Source organism: Scyliorhinus torazame, chromosome 13 (assembly GCF_047496885.1).
Source record: "Scyliorhinus torazame isolate Kashiwa2021f chromosome 13, sScyTor2.1, whole genome shotgun sequence".
NCBI classification, from domain to species: Eukaryota; Metazoa; Chordata; class Chondrichthyes; order Carcharhiniformes; family Scyliorhinidae; genus Scyliorhinus; species Scyliorhinus torazame.
This window is the reverse complement of record NC_092719.1, coordinates 91,646,501-91,670,279: the sequence shown is the minus strand read 5'-3', so window position 1 is coordinate 91,670,279 and position 23,779 is coordinate 91,646,501. Positions and strand designations below refer to the sequence as shown.

Genomic DNA, 23,779 nt, shown 5'->3' with positions numbered 1-23,779 from the left:
TTCCAGAGACTTCTGCTTCCAAAAAAGCTTTTCTATGTAATGCTATGTAATGCATTTAAATGTTCAGCAAAACCAGAGCTAATTGTAGTCCCCTCCCAAGCTGGAGGCTGGTCATCCAAAATGGACGGAATTTTAGAATTTCTACCAAACACCAATTGATAAGGACTATAGCCCCCAACCATCTGCAATGAATTCTTTGCATGTACTGCCCGTGCTAAAGCTGAATTTAGCCTGCAATTTGGTCGATCTGCCAAAATTTTCCGAAGCATGTCATCGATGACAGCATGATTTCTTTCACAGATACTATTACTAAATGGATTTTCTGCAGCCGTATTCATAACTCTGATATTCATGTTTTGACACATATCCCTAAACTCATCATTAGCAAATTCTCCCCCATTGTCCGTAAGGAATTTTGCCGGTGGACCCATTCCTGTCCCTATCCATTTTTCCACGATTTGATCCAGAATTACTCTCTTTTCTTTACTTCGTACAATCGTTGATGACTAAATCTGATTGCTAAATCTACAAAATGCAAAATAAATATAGTATTTTGCTTTATCCCAGATCTTAAGGTCCATGGCCACAATGTCGTTAAAATCCCTGGCCAAAGGTAGGGTTACTATCGGTCGTGCTGGTGTCCTTCTGTACTTCCTACAAACGTCACAGCAGTCACTAACCTGTTCTATCAGTTTAGTATAGTCGTCATCCCTTACCCCTGCATACTTTAATACATTTTTCAGCCTCCGAGGAGACGGATGTGCAAATTGCCTATGCAGTTTTAATACCACAAGCTTGTTATCAGCTAAAGACCCATTTTCAACTGCCATAAACACACCCTTAACCACTCTACTTGAAAAATTATTTGTCAGTAATGGAACACAATAGTGTCCCGACTGTGTAAATTATAAGTCCACAGTCTTTCCAAAAACTGTTGCCTTATCCTGTTCCATATCCAGTTTCATGTGTGCTTTCTTCATCGATGGTCTGCTCAGAAGCAAAGGTATCTCACTTGATACAACATCCGTGCTAATGAAATGATTCACTCCTGCAATATTGCAAGGGATCACCACTCTTTTCAGCGACTTCAGAGTATTATCATCTCCAAACTTGAAACTTGTGGAACTTTCAAATTCCTTAACCTTGTTACGATTTTCAGCATTCAAAGAGTCCAGGTAACATTTTAACCTGTCAATTCCACACACAGTAGATGTGCAGCCACTGTCCAATGCAGCACAGTTGAAAGATTCTGCAACCAACACCCTCATTACCGGCGTAAAACTGCTTGGCAATAGGACAATGCCTTCTTTCTGGTCACTATCTTTTTCCTCTTCTGACTCTTCCGTGTCATGTGTCGCTTCAAACACTCTATCATAACGAGTTTGACAGTTGAAAGCATAATGATATTGAGAGTCATATCGAAAACATCAATTTATCATTTCTGGGGTTCATCTTCCTATTGTAGGTTCTAACTGGGTTTCTGTCTTCATAATTTCCTGGTCTCGGTCTCCGTCTATAGTCTTGAGCCCTGTTCGTAGCCATACGATTTCGCCATCCTGTTACTAGTGTATCTTCCATATTCTGCCTTATTGCAGGCTGACCTATTTGGGTCATCAGAGCCATCGGAATAGAATGTTTCCCCAGAAACTTTTGTAAAGCTTTTGTCATCTGTTCGAATAAGGTATCCTTATCAGTAAACTGAACTGTCAAAACCAGGAGCCTATCCATGTTGCTCACTCTAGCACAGTCAAGTAATTTAAAGGCCAACACAGACTGTGGAAATTCCAGATTGTGTTTCTGCAGCCTTTTATATAGTCTGCCAAATTCCATTATATAGTCTTCCATGGAGATATCCTCCATTTTCCGGAACTTATCAAAATCCGACCATGCTTCATACGCACTTAACAAGTCATCTTTCTTATAAATCTTATCCATATAATGTAATAAAGTCTCCAGACCTTCTTCTGAGTCTAACTCTTCCAATTCCAGCTCAGAAAGCACTTTGTTTCGAATTTTACTGCCATATGGTAGAGAAAGAGCCAATGCCGTACCTTGTTTTCTCTTTCCCAAAGCAGTTACTTTAGTCCACATAACTACTGCACTTCTCCATTGGTCGTACGATTCCCTTTCAGAAAATAAGGGAGGATAGTCATATCCAGCCATCTTTATCCTGGGTTCAGCCATGTATCTTCTTTTTTTTTCCCCCTTCTCACTCACTCCTTGGTTTGATCAGGAAAAGTTGCATCTTTCAAACCTTCACATTTGCACAGCAACCATCCTCTGCTACCATTGTTATACGTCTTAGTTGCTGTGAAATGAAGAGTCTAAAGTTCTTGTTCCTTTTCACCAAACACCATTTATTTCACTTCCACAGCCTCTGCACAAAACTCTTCACAACACACCACCTCTCAGAGGCCACCTGAAGCCCCTTTACATATCTGTGTCAATTAATGGATACTTAACATAAATGAGACAACTAATTGCAATGTCGCTTAACCCATTACTTAACAAGACGAACACCTAAGGTCACTGGAATGGGGCATCCGGCAAAGGACGCTGGGAAAAGTGGCCAAGTTCAGGGACAGACGGGCTGCAGCTTGCAAATAAACAAAAACCTGCAGCTCAGACTTTTCTAACAGCCAAGGAAAAAGGCAGTTGAAATGCCATCCCGGGACAATGGGTTTCAATGGAATTTCACATTAAGTGGCATACTTGGTGGCGTCTGTTTTCCTTATTTGGGAAGGCCGACATGCCTCAGACACCAACAGCCGGTAGGGACGAGCCCCGTCGTCAAGGTAGTGGCTCGTAATTGGACATTATCGATCAGAGTGATCAAGCCCTGATTGATGGATTGGGCAGTCACCTGGGACCGCCCATCAGGGTACAAAAACTCTCGGGGATAAAAGATACTGCTCAGCCCACCACTCGCTCTCTCGACTGCAGCTTTTGACAGCCACCAAGATGAGTGCAAGATGAATAGCTTTGAAATGTCTATTTTGTCAGCAATATTCTCCCTGCTAAAAATGCCGGCCAAGAGGAAGACCATCCACGCCATCAACGGAAGGACCAGAGCCAAGGACAAAGACGATCAACAAAAGACTTCCAACACTGCTGGGCTACGGACCCTGGATAAGGTCATATTTGCTCAGTATTTGCCAGTCACTTGGAAGTTAAGTTTAGGTCTTTCTTGTGTGTATTAGCTTAGAGTTCAACTTGCATGTTTGTGTGATTGACTAACGTTAACGATTGTGTGACAGTGAATAAAAGTGTATTATTGTACAAAATAACTTGTGGTCATTTGTCCATCGCATACAGGTTAAAGACACACTGTGGTTTAGGCACAGCAGGCTTATACAGTAGAAGCGTAATAAGTTATGTACTTTTTACATCAGAGACCGGAAAACTGATCAGTCTTCTGATCAATGAACATTGTGGTACTTACATAATCCACCTCCAATTCCTCTTCACCCTCTCCTCTTAGTTTCTTCACAACCATTTGAATGAAATCCTCAAACTTTGTTGCCATGTAAACATCTTCATTCTGCAGCTGCAGGCCACTGCATTTCTGTTTTATTTCTTCAACCAGCCTAGGCATACACCAATGATTTTAATAAAGCCACGTTATACAATATTTAGAATAAAAGTGTACTTCTTGAAATTTGAAATGGATATTCGTGTGTCAATGCCTCACCGTGAAGGCAAAGTACTGTGTTCCAAGTTCCACACAAACACACAAATAAAGTATAAAGAGAAAATTACCTGACCACATCCATGGAAGCCGCTCCAGATTTGAAGAAATCTGTGGCATCCTCAATGACATCAACATTACTCAGAATTGATTTCCAAATAGCCTGGAACAATAACAATAAAACAAACTTGCCGATGTACATAAGTGAATTTTTTTTTTTTTAAATAGTTGTAGTGGGCCCCATAGAGCAGAGTATGGCTGGATATGTCACATCTTTGGGTAATTCTGGGTTTTAGCCACAATGTTAACTCCAGCTGGACAACTGGTCCACTCCCAAGTACAGCTGATTCTCTGTAATGATTTCCTTCAGCCCTGATAAACATAACTTATTGTTGTAAAAATCTGGTTCTTTAAAGATTTAACATCCAAAACTTTCCAATTCTCCTTAGATATAGGAGTGGTGTCAGAGGACTAAAGAATTGCAAATGTTATTCTTCCTTCAAGCCCAGGTATAAGCCCAGCAACTACAGGCTAGTCTGTTTAACCTCAGCGATGGGGAAACTTATATAAATAATAATTCTGGACAAAATTAATAGTCACTCGGCCAAAAGCAGGTTAATTAAAGAAAGCCAGTATGGATTTCTTAAGGGAAAATCATGTTTAATTAAATTGCTGGAATCTTTTGATGAAGTCATAGAGAGGATTGATGAGGGCAATGCTGTTGATATAGGGTACATAGACTTCCTTGACATTCAATGACATTACCATCGCTGAAGCCCCCACTATCAACATCTCTGGGTTACCATTGACCAGAAACAGAACTGGACCAGTCATATAAATGCAGGAGCAGGTCAGAGGCAGGAATCGTGTGGTGAGTAACTCACCTCCTGACTTCCCAAAGCATATTCACCACCTACAGGGCAGAAGTCATGAGTGTGATAGAATACTCTCCACTTGCCTAGAGGAGTGCAGCTCCAATAACACAAGGAGTTCAACACCATCCACCAGCCCACTTGATTGGCATCCCTTCCACAAATATTCACTCCCCCCACCCCCAACACACAGTAGAAGCAGAGTGTACACTGCAAAATGCACTGCAGGAAATCACCAAGGCTCCTTAACACCTTCCCAGCCCACGAGTGCTACCATCTAGGACAAGGGCAGCAGATACCTGGGAACCCCATCGCCTGCAAGTTCCCCTCCACGCCATGCACCATCCTGACTTGGAAATCTATCACCATTCACTGTTACTGGCTCCTGGAACATCTTCCCTGAAAGCAGTGGTTGTACCTATACCACATGGCCTGCAGCTGCTCAAGGAGACAGCTCACCACCACCTTCTCAATGGCAATTAGGGATGGGCAACAAATGCTAGTCTAGCCAGGGAAGCTCAAACCCCGTAAAAATGTATTGATATAAATGACACCATTCTGGTAAATCTTCTTTGTACCTTCTCGAAGGCCTGCATATCCTTCCAAAGTGCTGTGTCCAGACTTGGACACGACCTCCGGTAACAGGGTGCCCTGAGCAGATGCAGGAAAGCTGGCTCGCCTCCTGGATGTCGGAATTTGGCACTTTTAGACTAAATATAGGCTATTAAATTTGCGAAAACCCCCCATTCTCCTTCAGGATCACCATAGCTACTGAGAAATTCACGCAAATAATTCTCGGAGCCAAAAAAACGGCAGGATCAGTAAGGGACTAGAAGGGAAGGATGAGGCGACGATAAGCATGTGGAGTGGGACAGATCCAATTGCTCCTAACATGCACATGCCGGATTGCCCACCGATAAGCGAGTGAATGGACCTCCTAACACAAGAGCTCCTGAGGCACAGAGATGCCATCAAACCAGAGATGATGGCAATGGTGAAGGCAGTGGTTGCTGACGCCCTGGCCCACCTTGGAGCTGACACGGGAAAAGACGGAGCAACGACTGGAGGCTGACCAGAGTGACTGGATTGCCTCACTGGAGACGATGGTACGGTTGGTGGAGACCCAGGGAATGCTAAAAGGGAAGATCGAGTTCCAGGAAAAACGTTGCATTGCCGAAATCTCCGCATTGTGGGCCTACCGAAGGGCATTGAGGGCAAGAACCCTATGGAATACGTGGGACCAGAGGTAGAAGGAGCCCACAGGTCACTCCGGCCGAGGCCTAAAATGGGGAAGCAGCCCCATCTTCACGAAGCTGCACCGGCACCAAGAAGATCCTGAATTGAACAAGGCACATACAGGCCTGTAAGTGGGAGGGCCGCTCAATCAGTGTGTACCAATACATTGGGGCAGACCTGGCCAAGCACCAAGCTGAATTCAACACAGCTAAGGCAGCCCCATACAAGAACAAGGTGTGGTTTGGAATGCTGGTACCCAGCCAAGCTCTGGGTAACCATCCAGCAGGAGCAGTACTACTTCATCGCACCGGGCATAGCAGACAAATTCATGCAACAAGCGAGTAAACGAAATTAGGCAGCTACGGGACATGCGAGGGCCGAGACTCAGTTCCCGAACGAGGAAGAGTGTAACTGGCAGAAGGGGGGGGGGGGGGGAAGAAAACTCTAGATAGGGGAGGAAAGAAGGGAGCGGCCCACAAGAGCGGGGCGGTGGGGATAGACAGACACGGGGGAGGGGAGTGGGAGGCCGCTGGCTATGACACGGCGCACATGGTAATAGCAGAAACAAGTAGCAGAAACCTCGGCAGTGACGGAGGGTGGCGAACGTCTGCGGAGGAGGGGAGCCCCTTCATCTGGGCCCGCCCGCTCTCCCTGACGAAGTTCCTTCGAATAAAACCCCCCCATTTCATTTCATGCGTCCCGCCTATAGAATTCAGCCACATTCTCTGGACGCAAGATAAATAATAGAGACGGAGCGCCTTTCACAACCGCCGCTCGCCTTCTCAAAGCGCTTGGCAGCCGGTGGAGTGCTTTCATAAAAGTAATGACTGCCCTAACGCAGGAGGTCAGTTTAAGCACGGTGAGCTCCCACACACAGCAACCGTGGAAGCTCCGCAGTACAGGAGGCCGTTCAGCCCATCGAATGCACAGTGGTTAGCGCTGTTGCTTCACAGCTCCAGAATCGCAGGTTCGATTTCTGCCTCGGGTGACTGTGCGGTGCCTGCCCGTTGTCCCCGTGCCTGCGTAGGTTTCCTCCGGGTGCTCCGGTTTCCTCCCACTGTCCGGGGATGTGCAGGTTAGGTGGATTGGCCATGATAGATTGCGCTTGGTGTCCAAAAGAGGTTGGGTGGGGTTACGGGGATAGGGTGGAAGTATGGGCTGAGGTAGGGTGCTCTTTCCAGGGGCCGGTGCAGACTTGATGGGCTGAATAGCTTCCTTCCGCATTGCAAATTCTGTGATTCTATGAGTCTGCACTGACTCTCTGAAAGAGTAGCCTAAATCAGGCCCACTCCCATGTCCTATCCCCGTAAACCAACCAACTTTGGACACCAAGTGTAAATTTTGTCATGTCCGATCCGACTGGACTGGAGGAGGCCCACGCAGACACAGGGAGGACGTGCAGACTCCACACAGACAGTAACCCAAGGTCGGAATCCACCGTGAGGCAGCGTTGCTAGATTTTTTTTCCATTGAGGGACAGCTCAACTGCTATTCTCCAGAACCTTGACATAACAATCTTTCGTATCCGCCTGGGAGAACAGGCGGTGGTGGGGGGTGGGGGGAAGGGTCAGTTTAATGTCTCATCTGAAATACAGCAACTCCAAAGGTGTGGCATTTGCTTACATTTTTACACTCAAATCCTGGGTTGAGACTTGAACCCACAACATTTCGCTTCAGAGATGTGAATGCTGTTCGCTGGGCTATGGCTGACAGTAATTGTTCTGTGCCATAAGTAATGTTTTACTTCCAGAGAAGAGCAGCTAGCTGCTCTCAGAAATGAACTAACTTGCTCCATCAGCACAACAATGGGGCCTTGAGCAAAGGGAGAAATGGGACATACTGGAAGAAATGCAAAGAAGGGGCTACAATATTAGTGTGTCAAGGAAGTTTCAGCCCATCACAATCAAATCAAAGCTACTTGATCACATAATGGATTCTAGAATTTTCCCCACTACCGACGTCAAGCTTACTGGTCTATAATTCCCTGTTTTCTCTCTACCCCCATTTTTAAATAGTTGGGTTACATTAGCTATCCTCCAACCTTTAGGCTTCACTGATGTGTCTGCGTCTCCTCCGGGCGCTCCAGTTTCCTCCTACATGTTCTGAAAGCTTGTTAAGTGAATTGGACATTCTAAATTCTCCCTCAGTGTACCCGAACAGGCGCCGGAGTGTGGTGACTAGGGGATTTTCACAGTAACTTCATTGCAGTGTTATTGGTGCCCCCAAACCAGCCACCTCTTGCTCCTCCACCCTCGGGAATCTCAGTTGATCTAGGAATCGGCTCACCCCCTCTTCCCCCGCTGGGGGCTGGGATCTGTACAGCTCTTCATAAAAGGCCTTAAATACCTCGTTTAATTTCGTCGCACTCCGAACCGTGGCTCCCCTTCCATCTTTGACTACCCCTATTTCCCTCGCTGCCATCCTCTTACGGAGCTGGTGTGCCAGCATCCGACTAGCCTTTTCCCCATACTCGTAGGTCGCCCCCTGCGCTTTCCTCCACTGTGCCTCCGCCTTCCCTGTGGTCAACAGTTCAAACTCCGTCTGGAGCCGTCGTCTTTCCCCAAGTAATCTTTCCTCCGGGGGCTCTGCGTATCTCCTGTCCACTCTCAAAATCTCCCCCACTAACCTCTCCCTTTCCATGCCCTCTGTCTTCTCCCTATGAGCACTAATGGAGATTAGCTCTCCCCTGATCACCGCCTTCAACGCCTCCCATACCGCCCCCACCCGCACCTCCCCGTTGTCGTTGGCCTCCAAGTACCTTTCGATACACCCCCTCACCTTCCCACACACCACCTCGTCCGCCAACAGTCCCACATCCAGCAGCCACAACGGGCGTTGGTCCCTCTCCTCTCCCAGCTCCAGTTCCACCCAGTGCGGGGCATGGTCCGAAACGGCTATGGCCGAATACTCCGTCCCCTCCACCCTCGGGATGAGCGCCCTACCCAGAATAAAGAAATCTTCTGTGTCCCATTCCCTTTCGGCCAGTGCAGCAGCAACCCTTTCCCCCCCCCCCCCCCTTCCCCCCGCCCCCCTCCCCTCCAGACCCCTGTCTAGCTTTTTTGCTCCACCCATGTCACTCCCGTAAGTCAGCTGACACCTGCTGACCCCGGCTTCCCCCGCCGTCCCATTGACCTCCCCGTGTGGGAGTCTCCCAATCAATATGCATTCCTTTGTTCCCCTTCCCGCCTTTCTTCCCGCGCGCGGGAAAAAACCCCGCGCTTTCCAAGGCCCGCTCCGCCCCCTCTGGCGCAGCTCCTGTCGCGGTCTTGTCTCTCTCCCCCAGCCCATGTAACATTTCCTGCGCGTGATTGACCCCCTAGATACAACAACCATCACACATCAAACCTCAAACATCCCCTCCACCCTCACAAACCATCAGTTAGAGTCCAACTTTTCAGCTTGTACAAAGGTCCACGCCTCTTCAGGCGTTTCAAAGTAATAGTGTTGGTCCTTGTATGTGACCCACAGTCGCGCTGGCTGCAGCATTCCGAATTTCACTTCTTTCCGGTACAACGCCGCTTTGGCCCGGTTGAAACCCACTCTCTGCTTTGCAACCTCCGTGCTCCAGTCCGGGTATATTCGGATCTCTGCATTGTCCCACTTCCCGCTCCGCTCCTTCTTGGCCCATTTCAGGACCCACTCTCTGTCCGTGAACCAGTGGAACCTCACCACCATTGCCCTTGGCGGCTCATTTGCCTGGGGCTTCTTCGCCAGCACCCGATGTGTCCTGTCCAACTCCAGCCACCTCGAAGGGGCCTTCGTGCCCATCATCGCCTCGAGCATCGTGCCCGCATATGCCCCGGCATCGGCCCCCTCCACTACCTCAGGGAGACCCAGGATTCGCAGATTCTTTCTCCTCGACCTGTTCTCCAAGTCTTCGAGTCTTCCCGCCGTCCTCTTGTGTAGTGCCTCGTTCTGCTCCACTCTCACCGCCAGGCCCACAAGCTCGTCCTCGTTCTGTCTGACTCTTTTCTGTACCTCCTGGATCTTAACTTCTTGGGCCTTCTGGGTGATCTTGAGTCCTTCAATTGCCGAAAGCATAGGCGCCAACATCTCCTTTCTCATCTCCTCGCGCTGCTCCTCGAAGCAGCGCTTGATGAACTCCTGCTGCTCCCCTTTGTCCCTGGCCGCCGCCATTTTGTTTTCTTTCCCTCGCTTCTCCCGTTGCTCCAGTGCCGCTCTTTTGGCCGTTACACTTCTGGTCCGTTTCATAGAAGTTGGAGGGGGACCTCTCTCTTCCCTTCCCCACGGGTTGCGTCAAAAAAAATTCCGTTGGGGCTCCTCTAACGAGCCCGAAAGTCCATGGTAGCGGGAGCTGCCGAATCGTGCGGCTTAGCTCCGCATAGCCGCAACCGGACAGAAGTGGACTTCCTTTACACAACCCCGTTAACCCTGACCCAATTACGGGACGCGTGTGGAAAAATTACAACGTTCCTTCCCACATCCGACCCCCACCAATTTTTCGCGAAAGTCAGACAACAGGCAACCATGTACAGCCTGGATGAAAAGGAGCAAGTGAAGCTCACAGTTGTAAGCCTCGACCCTTCAGTCATAGCAGCCCCTCCTGACTCACAGAATGTAGGAGGCACACTCCAAGAGATGCACACAGCGATCCTTGATACGATCGGTTTTAACAGAGGAGGCCCCGTAGAAGGCCTAAATAAGTGCACGCAAAAGAAGACAGAGCACCCCACAGCGTTTGCTGGACGTTTGTGGATTCACTTTACCGCAGTTTGTGGAGAGTTAGCCCGCGCCCATTTGTCCCCAGATAATATGGCCAAATGGGCCCGAATTCTAGTCTCCCACGCCACAGAAGCAGGACGAAAAGCTTGCGCAAATTATGACCCCACAGATGAGGCCCACAATGAAAATTGGGTTTTGAAGAGTTTGTCCCGCACTTGGGAGCAACCAATTGCAGGCAAAACCTCATTTATAACACCCGATGAAGAGCAGGTAGAAATGAACCCAGTTAAAGCACACCAGAACGCCACATGGGTAAATGAGGGCAGGAACAGCCAACCCTAGCCCAAAGCTCAGGAATGTTATAATTAGGGACAGCTAGGACACTTTGCACGAGAGTGCAACACGCCACAGAAACAGCAGAGAAACCAACAGACAGGCACCCTAAACAAGAATAGGGCAAAGCCGATCCATAGCGTTAGCGTCCGTTCAGAGAATACAGACATGAACGGCACCGACTGACGGTGTCCGGGCTCCCCAACTTGGGTCTGCGACACCCTTTGGGACAAGTCCGGTAGGCCAGTAGTAGCAGGCAAAGTTCAGGAACAACCCGTGGAATTTCTTTGGGACACAGGAGGGTCCCGCACCACACTCAATTCCTCCACGATGTTCCAGTGAGACACGTGGCCACAACAGACACCATTACACTCAGCGGCTTTACAGGCCATTTGCAACCAGGACACATCACAGCCCCTATGCAATACAAATAGGGAACATCGCAACCAAGCACCCCGTAGTTTTAGTTGATCTGCCCCAGACAGCAGAACATATCCTTGGAATCGACTTCATGAGCTCCCATAACCTTTCTTTCGACCCACTGAACAAGTGTGTATGGAAAACGGCAAAGGAAGCACGAGCCCCCGCCACTCACAGTAGGAGAATACGTAAATAGGATTAGCTCAGTTGGAGACTTCTGGTTCGACCCTCGAGCTATTAGTGCAGACAAACAGGTTAGGGCAGTCCTGCAGGAACACAAAGCAGCATTTGCACAGCACAACCACGACTGTGGCACATTGGCTGGCTTTGTGAACATTACAGGTCCCGGCCCTAAACCCCAGAAGCAGTACGGATTTCCCCAGGAAGCAGAGGAAGAAATCTCCAAAGTAATCGAGAGTTTGTTGGGTCAAGGCGTACTCAGATCAGTAGCCTCCACAAACAACGCACCGATTTGGCCCGTCAGGAAACAGGATGGATCACGGCGACTGACCATTGATTACCGGGAACTGAACAAAGTAACCCCAGCCGCATCCCCCACCGTAGCCACGAGTCCCGACACCATGCTCAAACAGGGACTCCAATCAAATTTTTTTTCGGTTTTGGACATTAGTAATGGCTTCAGGTCCATTCCATTGGCTAAAGCGTGCCAGTACAAATTCGCCTTTACATTCCAAGGGCAACAATACACGTGGACGTGCCTTCCACAACTCGCCCTCCATTTTCCACCGACAGCTGGCAAATGGATTAGCAAAATGTTCCCGCCCCGATTGTCTGGTCCAGTATGTAGACGACTTGTTACTACAGACAGACACAAAGGGAGAGCACATTCCGCTTCTCGCCGAACTCCTAGCACTCCTAAAAGAAATTGGTTGTAAAGTCAACCCCAAGAAGGCCCAGATTTTGGAAGAGAAAGTGATTTACTTGGGAACAGTGATCACTCATGGTAAACGCGAGATCGAGCAAAAGAGAATTGACTCGATCGTCAAATTGCCCCTTCCCACAATGTCTCAGCCCTCTGGTCATTTTTAGGACTAGTTGGTTGCTGCCGAAACCATATTGACGGTATCGCCACTAAAGCAGCGCCCCTTTCCGAACTTCTCAAGAAGCAGGCACCTTGGGAATGGCTTCCACAGCATACAGATGCCGTGGATGCTTTAAAAAGAGCACTCAGCACTTCCGGGTGCGGCTATGCAGAGCTCGGTCGCATATTCGGTAGATCCCGCTTGGAACGGACTTTTGGGCTCTTTTGCAGGGCCCCCACGGCATTTGTTTGACATTTCCCGGTGTGGCAAGAGGACTGCAACACTCCCCTGACGATGTCCCCAGGAGTGTTGTGTCTTTTGGCTGCCAGGCCCGGCAGAAGCAGTGGAAGATTTGGCTGCAACAGGATAAACAGCATTTGCAGCAGTTTGCAGCATGCAAGCTGAGGAAGGGCAAGCTTAAAGCTGCAAACAGTCCCGAGGACCTTTATCAAAAGTGAATTCTAACAGCAGAGGGAACAACTGTGAAAAGATCTCACCAGGGCCACTGAAGAAGCGGGACGAGGCTTCCGGTGGCGGCCATGGAGGAGTAGGTCACGCATTCGGCAGCTCCCGTCTGGAACGGACACTTAGACCTTTTTCAGGAGTTTCCACGGACATTTTGGGGCAGATTGGCGAAGCGAACACTGCCAAAAGGATTCCCTCTCGAGACTTTTGGGCTCTTTTCAGGGCCCCCAAGGACACTTTATCGACGTTTCCCGGTGTGGGAAGGAGTTAATAATAGTTCCCCGTCAGTATATGGCTTTAACTAGTAGCGGGGTGACAAAAAAGGTGGTGGTGGACCAGAAGAAGGGAGGGAAGAAGGACAAAATGGCGGCGGGCGGAGACCAGGCAGTGTGGAGGCAGTGGGCGGAGGAGCAACAGGAGGGTATCCAGCGCTGCCTCAGAGAGATTAAAAAGGACCTGAGAGAGCCGATGAAGGCTTCTATTGATAAGCTGCTGGAGACACAGACGGCCCAGGGGGTGGCGATCCGAGAGGCTCAACAAAAGATCTCTGACAATGAGGACGAGATCTTAGCCCTGGCGGTAAAGGTGGAGGCGCACGAGGCGCTCCACAAGAAATGGCAGGAGCGGTTCGAGGAGATGGAGAATCGGTCGAGGCGGAAGAATCTGCGGATTCTGGGCCTCCCGGAGGGGCTGGAGGGGCCGGACGTGGGGGCCTATGTGGTCACCATGTTAAACTCGCTGATGGGAGCGGGGTCCTTCCAGGGGCCCCTGGAGCTGGAAGGGGCCCATAGAGTGTTGGCGAGGAGGCCCAAGGCTAACGAGCCTCCGCGGGCGGTGCTGGTGCGGTTCCATCGGTGCGTCGATCGGGAGTGTGTGCTCAGGTGGGCCAAGAAGGAGAGGAGCAGCAGGTGGGAGAACGCGGAGGTTCGGATATATCAGGACTGGAGTGCGGAGGTGGCGAAGAGGAGGGCCGGGTACAATCGAGCGAAGGCGGTGCTGCACAGGAAGGGGGTGAAGTTTGGCATGTTGCAGCCGGCGCGATTGTGGGTTACCTACAAGGACCGGCACCATTACTTTGAGTCTCCGGAGGAAGCGTGGGCCTTTGTTCAGGCCGAGAAGCTGGACACAGACTGAGGGTCGGGATGGGCGATTGGGGACTGCGGTGGGTATGTTATGCCTATTTTTGGTTCGGGGGGGGGGGGGCTCTTTGCATTGTTTTGGGTTTCTTTTTCTCTGTGTTTTTCTCTTTCGGGTTGGGGAGGGTGGATGGAGCGGGTTGGGCACTGTTTTGGTTGGAGGCGGGGCCTGGTAGGTGGAGATCGAATTGCTGCTGCTAAGATCAAGGAGGAGCTGGAGCGAGTGGGGTGGGTCAAGACGGGGGTATGCCGCTGTGGGTAACGGGCTGGGTGTGGGGTGCGAGCGCGTGGCTGGCCGAGGAGGGGTCATGGCTAGTCGGCGGGGAGGGGGGCGGGTATCTTGGTGGGAAAGAAGGTGTTATTCGAGGCGTCGAGCATTGTGGCAGATAATGGCGGTAGGTACATAATGGTAAGTGGTAAGTTGCAGGGAGAGAGGGTGGTACTGGTCAATGTGTATGCTCCGAACTGGGACTATGCGGGTTTTATGCGGCGTATGTTGGGTCGGATCACAGACTTGGAAGTGGGGGGCCTGATAATGGGGGGAGACTTTAACACGGTGTTGGATCCTGCACTGGATCGCTCCAGGTCTAGGACGGGTAGGAAGCCGGCGGAGGCTAGAGTGTTGAGGGGATTTATGGACCAAATGGGAGGGGTGGACCCTTGGATATTTGCAAGGCCGGGGGCTAGGGAATTTTCATTCTTCTCACATGTCCATAAGGCTTATTCTCGAATCGACTTTTTCATTTTGAGTAGGGCGCTGATAGCGAGTAGAGGATACAGAGTATTCAGCAATAGCCATTTCGGACCACGCCCTGCATTGGGTGGACTTGGAGATGGGGGAGGAGAGGGACCAACGCCCTCTGTGGCGCTTGGAGATGGGGCTGTTGCCGGACGAGGAGGTGAGCGAGCGGGTCCGAGGAAGTATAGAGAGTTACTTGGAGACCAACGACAACGGGGAGGTCCGAGTGGGGATGGTATGGGAGGCACTGAAGGCGGTGGTGAGGGGAGAGCTGATCTCCATCAGGGCCCACAAGGAGCGGAGGGAGCGGGGGGAGAGGGAGAGGCTGGTGGGGGAGATGGTGAGGGTAGACAGGAGGTATGCGGAAGAACCCGAGGAAGGATTGTTGAGGAAGAGGCGCAGCCTCCAGGCCGAATTCAACCTGGTGACCACCAGGAAGGCGAAGGTGCAGTGGAGGAAGGCCCAGGGGGCGGTCTACGAGTATGAGGAAAAGGCAAGCCGGATGCTGGCGCATCAGCTTCGGAAGCGGGACGCAGCTAGGGAGATCAGGGGAGTTAAGGACAGGGGAGGGAGCGTGGTGCGGAGTGGGGTTGGCATCAATGGGGTCTTCAGGGACTTTTACGAGGAATTGTACCGATCCGAGCCCCCACGGGAGGAGGGAGGGATGGGCCGTTTCCTGGACCAATTGAGGTTTCCAAAGGTGGAAGAGGGACTGGTGGCGGGACTGGGGGCCCCGATTGGGCTGGAGGAGCTGATCAAAGGGATAGGAAGCATGCAGGCGGGGAAGGCACCGGGGCCGGACGGTTTCCCGGTCGAGTTCTATAAAAAATATATGGACCTGTTGGGCCCGCTGTTAGTTAGGACCTTTAATGAGGCAAGGGAGTGGGGGGCTTTACCCCCGACGATGTCCCGGGCACTGATCTCCTGGATCCTGAAGCGGGACAAGGGTCCCCTGCAATGTGGGTCTTACAGACCGATTTCCTTGCTAAATGTAGATGCCAAGGTGCTGGCGAAGGTCTTAGCCACGAGGAATGAGGATTGTGTGCCGCAGATCATCCATGAAGACCAGACGGGGTTTGTGAAGGGGAGACAGTTGAACGCGAATGTCCCCCCCTGTTCTTCGCACTGGCGATTGAATCCCTGGCTATGGCACTGAGAGAGTCGAGGAACTGGAGGGGGTTGGTGCGGGGAGGAGCACAGGGTGTCGCTTTATGCGGACGACCTGCTGCTGTATGTGGCGGACCCTGTGGGAGGAATGCCAGAGGTAATGAGGATGCTTAGGGAATTCAGGGACTTTTCGGGGTACAAGCTCAATATGGGGAAGAGCGAGCTGTTCGTAGTTCAGCTAGGGACCAGGAGGGGAGGATTGGTGAGCTCCCACTATAAAGGGCGGAGAGGAGTTTCAGATATTTGGGGGTCCAGGTGGCCAGGAGCTGGGGGGCCCTGCATAGGCTTAACTTTACAAGGCTGGTGGAGCAAATGGAGGAGGAGTTCAAGAGGTGGGACACGTTGCCGCTGTCCCTGGCGGGTAGGGTGCAGTCAATCAAAATGACGGTGCTCCCAAGGTTTTTGTTCCTGTTCCAGTGCCTCCCCGTGTTTATCCCGAAGGCTTTTTTCAGGCGGGTTAACAGGAGTATAATGGGGTTTGTGTGGGCGCGAGGGACTCCGAGGGTGAGAAGGGTGTTCCTGGAGCAGAGTAGAGATAGGGGGGGGCTGGCGCTGCCCAACCTCTGTGGGTACTACTGGGCCGCCAATGCGACAATGGTGCGCAAGTGGGTGATGGAGGGGGAGGGGGCTGCATGGAAGAGGCTGGAGACGGCGTCCTGTGTGGGTACGAGTCTGGGGGCGCTGGCAATGGCGCCGCTGCCGCTCCCTCCAAGGAGGTATACCACGAGCCCGGTGGTGGTGGCGGCCCTCAAAATTTGGGGGCAGTGGAGGCGGCATAGGCGTGGACCCCATTACGGGGGAACCACCGGTTTGCCCCAGGAAGAACAGGTGGAGGGTTTTTGGGGTGGCACAGGGCAGGCATACGAAAGTTAGGGGACCTGTTTGTGGACGGGAAGTTCGCGAGCTTGGGTGAGCTGGAGGAGAAGTACGGGCTCCCCCCCGAGGAACACCTTCAGGTACTTACAGGTAAGGGCGTTTGCCAGACGGCAGGTGGTGGAATTCCCACGGCTACTGCCACACACAGTTCAGGACAGGGTTCTCTCGGGGGGGGGGGGGGGGGATTGGGGAAGATCTCGGAAACTTACCAGGTGATGCAGGAGGAGGAGGAGGCCTCGGTGGAGGAGTTGAAAGGTAAGTGGGAGGAGGAGTTGGGAGAGGAGATCGAAGAGGGGACGTGGGCAGATGCCCTAGGGAGGGTGAACTCTTCCTCTTCATGCGCGAGGCTCAGCCTCATACAGTTTAAGGTGCTGCACAGGGCACACATGACTGGGACAAAGATGAGCAGGTTCTTTGGGGGTGAGGACAGGTGTGTTAGGTGCTCAGGGAGCCCAGCAAATCACACCCATATGTTCTGGGCATGCCCAGCGCTGGAGGAATTTTGGAAGGGCGTAGCGAGGACGGTGTCGAGGGTGGTAGGATCCAGGGTCAAACCGGGCTGGGGGCTCTCAATATTTGGAGTGGCAGAGGAGCCGGGAGTACAGGAGGCGAAAGAGGCCGGAATTCTGGCCTTTGCGTCCCTAGTAGCCCGGCGGAGGATTCTCCTTCAGTGGAAAGATACGAGGCCCCCAAGTGTGGAATCCTGGATCAGCGATATGGCAGGGTTCATTAAATTGGAGAGGGTGAAATTCGCCTTGAGAGGGTCGGTACAAGGGTTCTTTAGGCAGTGGCAACCATTCTTAGACTTTCTGGCAGAACGCTAGACATTGGTCAATGGCAGCAGCAGCTCGGGGGGTGGGGGGGTTTACTTTATGTTTGTTTATGTTATTTACACTGGAAGGGTCTGAGGGGGTGTATACACCTGTTGTCTTCAGTCGGGGTGTTAATGTTAATTTATTATTTAGGTACGGGGGGGGGGGGGGGGGGAGGTTTGGGGGGTTGTTTTTTTAGATTGTGTTTTGTACTTACCCCTGTTGGGTTCTTTTTTCTTTCTCATTTTGTTATTGATATTTTATGAAAACCTTGAATAAAAATTATTTTTTAAAAAATAAAATAAAAAGAGCACTCAGCACAGGTCCCAGATCCACATTCCCCGTATGCTATAGAGGTAGCAAGCACCGACCGAACCCTTTCGGCCATGCTCCTCCAGGAACGCCACGACCAGTCACGCCCCGTAGCATACGCCTCACGCATATTAGACCCCGTAGAGCAAGGATTTTCTGCCTGTGAAAGGCACCTGCTCGCAGTTTTTTGGGCAGTACAATGCTTCGCCGACATTACAGGACTCAACCCCATCACCATCCTCACAGAACACACACCGACACAGCTATTGTTAGACGGCCGACTTAAAGATGGCACAGTCAGCCAAATCCGCGCAGCCCGTTGGACCCTTCTTTTGCAAGGACGGGACATCACGGTAAAGAGAACCAAAACCCACACATTCCTTGCCGATAATCTGCAGTATGCAGGCACCCCTCACGAATGTGAGATCATCACCACTAAACAGAACACAGGCCCATTTATTCCCAAAACACCCCCCAGGAAAACAGGTAGTACACCCCAGAGACCCCAGCCCGCAGACACGTGCGCACCCCAAAGGATTTATGTGGATGGCTCATCCACAGTGTTAAACGGAAAGAGAATTACCGGTTGCGGGATACATTTCGAGGACGCGCAGGGACGCGCCCTAGATGAAATTTCCTTGAAGTTGCCAGGACACGTCGGCTCGCAGGTAGCAGAGCTGGCAGCGATTGCGTATATTGTAACCACCCCGACTCGTTCCCGACCCCAGCAGACATCTATTCAGACAGCTTGTATGTCTGCAATAGTTTAACAGAGTTCCTACGACTCTGGGAAACAAGAGGATTTGTTTCCGCGGACGGTAAACCCTTACCCTCAGCTCCATTACTCCGCCATATCTTAGAGACAGCGAAGGATAGGAAATATGGTATAATTAAGGTTCGCAGTCATCACCGTTCTTCCTCCCCTGGTAACGTTAAAGCACACGCCCTAGCGAAAGCAGGCTCCAGGCATGGTTATTTCTGGAACCCCCCCGAAAGCACCCCAGTACACGCAGTTCAGGTCTCACAGACCAACATTCAGGATTTAGCTAAGGCCCAGAAAGAGGACGAGAAACTCAGGGAAGTTTTAAAGGGAACCTTCCCAGCCCGTACGACAAGTTTAGAAACGCAATCACCACACACGACGGTGTGATTTTAAAGGATGGCATTTATATAGTTCCCAGCCAGGACAGGAACCAGATCATTTGTCAGTTCCATGACAATCTTGGACACCGAGGAACTGAACCCACCCTAGTCCACCTCAGACCGCTTTGCTGGTGGCCTGATTTAAAAATCGATGTCACACACTACGTAGAAAATTGTTTAATCTGTGCCCAGAACAATCCGGACAGATATGCCAAAAAGGCTCAACTTAGCCATACCCGCCCCGTGAATGGACCCTGGACACATCTCCAGATAGATTATATAGGACCCCTAACCCCGTGCAGAAATGGTTACAAGTATGTGTTGGTGGTCATAGACACCTTCACAAAATGGGTGGGTGCGGAAGTGGCTGCTGGGAGGTAAGTCTGTCCTTTAAAAGCACTTGTCTTTGCAGGGGCAGGCCAGTCGATTTCGGCGTGAGAACAGCTGGTGAGTCAGTTTCAGCGGGAGCAGTGCGGAAGTGGCTGCTGGGAGGTAAGTCTGTCCTTTAAAAGCACTTGTCTTTGCAGGGGCAGGCCAGTCGATTTCGGCGGGAGTGGAGCTGGCTGGTTAGTCAATTTCAGCAGGAGCTGAGAATTTTTTTTTTTTTAAAATTAGTGTTTTAGGCGGGAACAGGAAGTCGACCCGCGGACGTCTGGGAAGACCCTCCCCAATAAATTCGGGTGGAGAGGAAACCCGAGACACTGCACGTGTAGTGTCTCCCACCCGCCCTCCTCCTCTAACCTAATAATAAAACCCATTGGTCTGAGGTAAGTACCATATTTTATTATATTATTATTATTTTTTATAAAAAATTTAATTTAGTTGTTAGCCAGATCTTGGTAGAAAGTTAGAGGAATGGCAGGGAAGGGAGTGCAATGTTCCTCCTGCAGGATGTTTGAGGTGAGGGATGCAGTTAGTGTCCCTGCTGATTTTACCTGCAGGAAGTGCTGCCATCTCCAGCTCCTCCAAGACCGAGTTAGGGAACTGGAGCTGGAGTTGGAAGAACTTCGGATCATTCGGGAGGCAGAAGGGGTCATAGATAGCAGCTTCAGGGAATTAGTTACACCAAAGATTGGAGATAGGTGGGTAACTGTAAGAGGGACTGGGAAAAAGCAGTCAGTGCAGGGATCCCCTGCGGTCGTTCCCCTGAGAAACAAGTATACCGCTTTGGATACTTGTGGGGGGGGGGGGGGGGACTTACCAGGGGTAAGCCATGGGGTACGGGCCTCTGGCACGGAGTCTGTCCCTGTTGCTCAGAAGGGAAGGGGGGAGAGGAGCAGAGCATTAGTAATTGGGGACTCTATAGTCAGGGGCACAGATAGGAGATTTTGTGGGAGCGTGAGAGACTCACGTTTGGTATGTTGCCTCCCAGGTGCAAGGGTACGTGATGTCTCGGATCGTGTTTTCCGGGTCCTTAGGGGGAGGGGGAGCAGCCCCAAGTCGTGGTCCACATTGGCACTAACGACATAGGTAGGAAAGGGGACAAGGATGTCAGGCAGGCTTTCAGGGAGCTAGGATGGAAGCTCAGAACTAGAACAAACAGAGTTGTTATCTCTGGGTTGTTGCTCGTGCCACGTGATAGTGAGATGAGGAATAGGGAGAGAGAGCATTTAAACACGTGGCTACAGGGATGGTGCAGGCGGGAGGGATTCAGATTTCTGGATAACTGGGGCTCTTTCTGGGGAAGGTGGGACCTCTACAGACAGGATGGTCTACATCTGAACCTGAGGGACACAAATATCCTGGGGGGGAGATTTGTTAGTGCTCTTTGGGGGGGTTTAAACTAATGCAGCAGGGGCATGGGAACCTGGATTGTAGTTTTAGGGTAAGGGAGAATGAGAGTATAGAGGTCAGGAGCACAGATTTGACGTCGCAGGAGGGGGCCAGTGTTCAGGTAGGTGGTTTGAAGTGTGTCTACTTCAATGCCAGGAGTATACGAAACAAGGTAGGGGAACTGGCATGGGTTGGTACCTGGGACTTCGATGTTGTCGCCATTTCGGAGACATGGATAGAGCAGGGACAGGAATGGATGTTGCAGGTTCCGGGGTTTAGGTGTTTTAGTAAGCTCAGAGAAGGAGGCAAAAGAGGGGGAGGTGTGGCGCTGCTAGTCAAGAGCAGTATTACGGTGGCGGAGAGGATGCTAGATGGGGACTCTTCTTCCGAGGTAGTATGGGCTGAAGTTAGAAACAGGAAAGGAGAGGTCACCCTGTTGGGAGTTTTTTATAGGCCTCCTAATAGTTCTAGGGATGTAGAGGAAAGGATGGCGAAGATGATTCTGGATAAGAGCGAAAGTAACAGGATAGTTATTATGGGAGACTTTAACTTTCCAAATATTGACTGGAATAGATATAGTTTGAGTACAATAGATGGGTCGTTTTTTGTACAGTGTGTGCAGGAGGGTTTCCTGAAACAATATGTTAACAGGCCAACAAGAGGCGAGGCCACGTTGGATTTGGTTTTGGGTAATGAACCAGGCCAGGTGTTGGATTTGGAGGTAGGAGAGCACTTTGGGGACAGTGACCACAATTCGGTGACGTTTACGTTAATGATGGAAAGGGATAAGTATACACCGCAGGGCAAGAGTTATAGCTGGGTGAAGGGCAATTATGATGCCATTAGACGTGACTTGGGGGGGATAAGGTGGAGAAGTAGGCTACAAGTGTTGGGCACACTGGACAAGTGGGGCTTGTTCAAGGATCAGCTACTGCGTGTTCTTGATAAGTATGTACCGGTCAGGCAGGGAGGAAGGCGTCGAGCGAGGGAACCGTGGTTTACCAAGGAAGTGGAATCTCTTGTTAAGAGGAAGAAGGAGGCCTATGTGAAGATGAGGTGTGAAGTTTCGGTTGGGGCGATGGAGAGTTACAAGGTAGCGAGGAAGGATCTAAAGAGAGAGCTAAGACGAGCAAGGAGGGGACATGAGAAGTATTTGGCAGGAAGGATCAAGGAAAACCCAAAAGCTTTCTATAGGTATGTCAGGAATAAGCGAATGACTAGGGAAAGAGTAGGACCAGTCAAGGACAGGGATGGGAAATTGTGTGTGGAGTCTGAAGAGATAGGCGAGATACCTAAATGAATATTTTTCGTCAGTATTCACTCAGGAAAAAGATAATGTTGTGGAGGAGAATGCGGAGCCCCAGGCTAACAGAATAGATGGCATTGAGGTATGTAGGGAAGAGGTGTTGGCAATTCTGGACAGGCTGAAAATAGATAAGTCCCCGGGACCTGATGGGATTTATCCTAGGATTCTCTGGGAGGCCAGGGAAGAGATTGCTGGACCTTTGGCTTTGATTTTTATGTCATCATTGGCTACAGGAATAGTGCCAGAGGACTGGAGGACAGCAAATGTGGTCCCTTTGTTCAAAAAGGGGAGCAGAGACAACCCCGGCAACTATAGACCGGTGAGCCTCACGTCTGTAGTGGGTAAAGTCTTGGAGGGGATTATAAGAGACAAGATTTATAATCATCTAGATAGGAATAATATGATCAGGGATAGTCAGCATGGCTTTGTGAAGGGTAGGTCATGCCTCACAAGCCTTATTGAGTTCTTTGAGAAGGTGACTGAACAGGTCGATGAGGGTAGAGCAGTTGATGTGGTGTATATGGATTTCAGCAAAGCTTTTGGTAAGGTTCCCCACGGTAGGCTATTGCAGAAAATACGGAGGCTGGGGATTGAGGGTGATTTAGAGATGTGGATCAGAAATTGGCTAGCTGAAAGAAGACAGAGGATGGTGGTTGATGGGAATTGTTCAGAATGGAGTACAGTCACAAGTGGAGTACCACAAGGATCTGTTCTGGGGCCGTTGCTGTTTGTCATTTTTATCAATGACCTAGAGGAAGGCGCAGAAGGGTGGGTGAGTAAATTTGCAGACGATACTAAAGTCGGTGGTGTTGTCGATAGTGTGGAAGGATGTAGCAGGTTACAGAGGGATATAGATAAGCTGCAGAGCTGGGCTGAGAGGTGGCAAATGGAGTTTAATGTAGAGAAGTGTGAGGTGATTCACTTTGGAAGGAATAACAGGAATGTGGAATATTTGGCTAATGGTAAAGTTCTTGGAAGTGTGGATGAGCAGAGGGATCTAGGTGTCCATGTACATAGATCCCTGAAAGTTGCCCCCCAGGTTGATAGGGTTGTGAAGAAGGCCTATGGAGTGTTGGCCTTTATTGGTAGAGGGATTGAGTTCCGGAGTCGGGAGGTCATGTTGCAGCTGTACAGAACTCTGGTACGGCCGCATTTGGAGAATTGCGTACAGTTCTGGTCACCGCATTATAGGAAGGACGTGGAGGCTTTGGAGCGGGTGCAGAGGAGATTTACCAGGATGTTGCCTGGTATGGAGGGAAAATCTTATGAGGAAAGGCTGATGGACTTGAGGTTGTTTTCGTTGGAGAGAAGAAGGTTAAGAGGAGACTTAATAGAGGCATACAAAATGATCAGGGGGTTGGATCGGGTGGACAGTGAGAGCCTTCTCCCGCGGATGGAAATGGCTGGCACGAGGGTTGGATTTCGGCGGCAGCGGTGCGCAGGGGCCTTCTTGGAGGTGAGTAGTGAGTTTAAAAACCTTACCTTTACAGGAGCAGCCCATTGGATTTCGGCGGCAGCGGTGCGCAGGGGCCTTCTTGGAGGTGAGTAGTGAGTTTAAAAACCTTACCTTTACAGGAGCAGCCCTTTGGATTTCAGCGGCAGCGGTGCGCAGGGGCCTTCTGGGAGGTGAGTAGTTAGTTTAAAAGCACTTACCTTTACAGGAGCAGCCCATTGGATTTCGGCGGCAGCGGTGCGCAGGGGCCTTCTTGGAGGTGAGTAGTGAGTTTAAAAACCTTACCTTTACAGGAGCAGCCCATTGGATTTCGGCGGCAGCG

The 23,779-nt window shown here is 50.6% G+C and overlaps 1 protein-coding gene across 1 annotated transcript in view; it reads right to left on the bottom strand.

The window, feature by feature from the left end:
• Window positions 1–23,779, bottom strand: part of LOC140388187 (mitochondrial 10-formyltetrahydrofolate dehydrogenase-like) — a 505,408-nt gene that overhangs the window by 262,499 nt on the left and 219,130 nt on the right. Inside the window, exons 9-10 of the mRNA XM_072471959.1 lie at window positions 3,760–3,851; window positions 3,443–3,587 (exon numbers count right to left, since the gene is read on the bottom strand). Of these exons, the coding sequence (XP_072328060.1) occupies window positions 3,443–3,587; window positions 3,760–3,851 (237 nt within the window). The remainder of the gene's footprint in view (window positions 1–3,442; window positions 3,588–3,759; window positions 3,852–23,779) is intronic.